General features: G+C 28.5%; 1 protein-coding gene across 1 annotated transcript; it reads left to right on the top strand.

The window, feature by feature from the left end:
* The first annotated feature begins 201 nt into the window (after nucleotides 1-201).
* Nucleotides 202-1,470, top strand: LOC149569682 (uncharacterized). Its single transcript, XM_089817779.1, has 5 exons — nucleotides 202-507; nucleotides 602-694; nucleotides 784-855; nucleotides 1,034-1,108; nucleotides 1,191-1,470. Exons 1-5 carry the CDS (start codon nucleotides 282-284, stop codon nucleotides 1,226-1,228), a joined length of 504 nt encoding a protein of 167 aa, XP_089673905.1. The 5' UTR covers nucleotides 202-281; the 3' UTR covers nucleotides 1,229-1,470.
* The last annotated feature ends 276 nt before the right edge of the window (nucleotides 1,471-1,746 follow it).

Here is a 1,746-nt window from a genome sequence, read left to right as displayed (position 1 = left end):
TAATACCAATTTTTTTCTTAAGAAATATATAGTATTTTAAAATAGTATTTTGACTTTACAATTTTATTTTTTTTACTACAGATTGTGTGAGATCATTTGATACTTCTCATGATGAACTTCAAAATTGCATTGATTATGTAAATTCATTTATCCAAAATTTGTCAACTAGAGAAGAATATTAAAAACAAATATTCATTCAACATGTTGGGAGATTTAGAAATGAGATACATGCATCTCTTGCTTCAAGTTCCAATTTTGAATCAATTCCTGGTTCAGAGAACATGCCTATGAGGCGAAAGAAACCATGGTTTAGTCCAAGCAAAATGTGTAAGCGTCGATTTATTCATAAAAAGAAAAAACCTATGACTCAAAACTTAAGTAAAAGAGTTGATGATCATGAAAATTTTCAATTCCCCTCTATACGTTCTAAAAAGAAAAAGGGAAAAAAAGCCATTAATCGTTCAGGCATAGCAATACAAGGAGAAAGAGTTATTCTGTCGCAACAAGGTGAGTACATTTATTTAAAAGTACTTTATTACTTTCAACATATAGCTCAATACTTGTTATTTTTATTTCATATGTTGAACATGTGTCAATATAGGTTTGGTTGATCAAGGAGAATCTCCACGACGTCGATTGCCTTTCTCTATTGATTTGAACCAAACAATAATAGATGACACACAAGTACTAGATGGTAATTTACTCACTATTAACTATTTTTATTAAAATTGATTACTTAGTTCACATTTCTAATTGCATTTAATGCTTTATCAAATAACCAAGATGTAGTTTGTGGAGATCAACCATCAATGCCAAAGGTTATTCATCCTCAAACATTTCAACAAACTTGTGGAGGTAATGGAATTTTGATTTTTCTTATTGTTACATAATGTGATATAGATTATGAGAACAATATTCTGATTTAGAATTTGTTATGATAGAAAAAATAAAAAATTTGAAATTATATTTGAGTTTTTAGTTTATAATTTAATTTTATCTAAATGGATGTGTTAAATGTGCATTGTTGTATTAGATGATCAACAAACTAATCAACAATATGGGTTGCCCTTTTCTATTGATCTTAACCAAAACACAACAAGTGGAGATGGTAAGGAAATTATGAAATGATATTCAATTTTCTAAGACCTTATTTTTAAATGAATTTTATAACTAACTCATTCATTTTGTAGGTATTGATGATATCTATATGGAGGATTATGGCCAATAAATTTTGAGACAATCATTAAAGTCTATAAAACTTTACATAAACGTATTCATGAGTATATTTGTACGGGCACTTTATATGGCTATTTTATAAAGCCTCATTAGTGTTCCAATATGTGGTTAGAGTTTGAATAGCTAAAAGATATAAGGGAAGCCTTTTGGGTTTCTTAACAATTTTAATTTAGGGATTACACTTTACACATCTTGAATATTATGAGTAACGAATGAGGATTTTCTTTTTGGTTCTTTCCCTCAGGAGCTCTTTTTGAACTAGTTTATTTATTATAATATATGGTGATATTCTACTCTTGTTAAGAAAAATAATAACACTCATTGAAATAAACCACTAGTATGTACATGGAAATTCCACCTCTTATTTATTATTTGGGTATAGCTAATTTGAATTATAATCTGAATTTGGGTTTTTATGAACGCGTTTTAATAAAACCATCAAGTCCACCAAAATCGTGGTTAGGTTTTTAGAAGATGAGAAAGGCATTTGGGAATAGGGTTAATCGGGCG

Source organism: Cupressus sempervirens, chromosome 3 (genome assembly GCF_028749045.1).
Source record: "Cupressus sempervirens isolate cs-2001-9-10 chromosome 3, ASM2874904v1, whole genome shotgun sequence".
NCBI classification, from domain to species: Eukaryota; Viridiplantae; Streptophyta; class Pinopsida; order Cupressales; family Cupressaceae; genus Cupressus; species Cupressus sempervirens.
The sequence above is the reverse complement of the archived record's forward strand: the minus strand, read 5'-3'. Positions and strand labels throughout refer to the sequence as shown.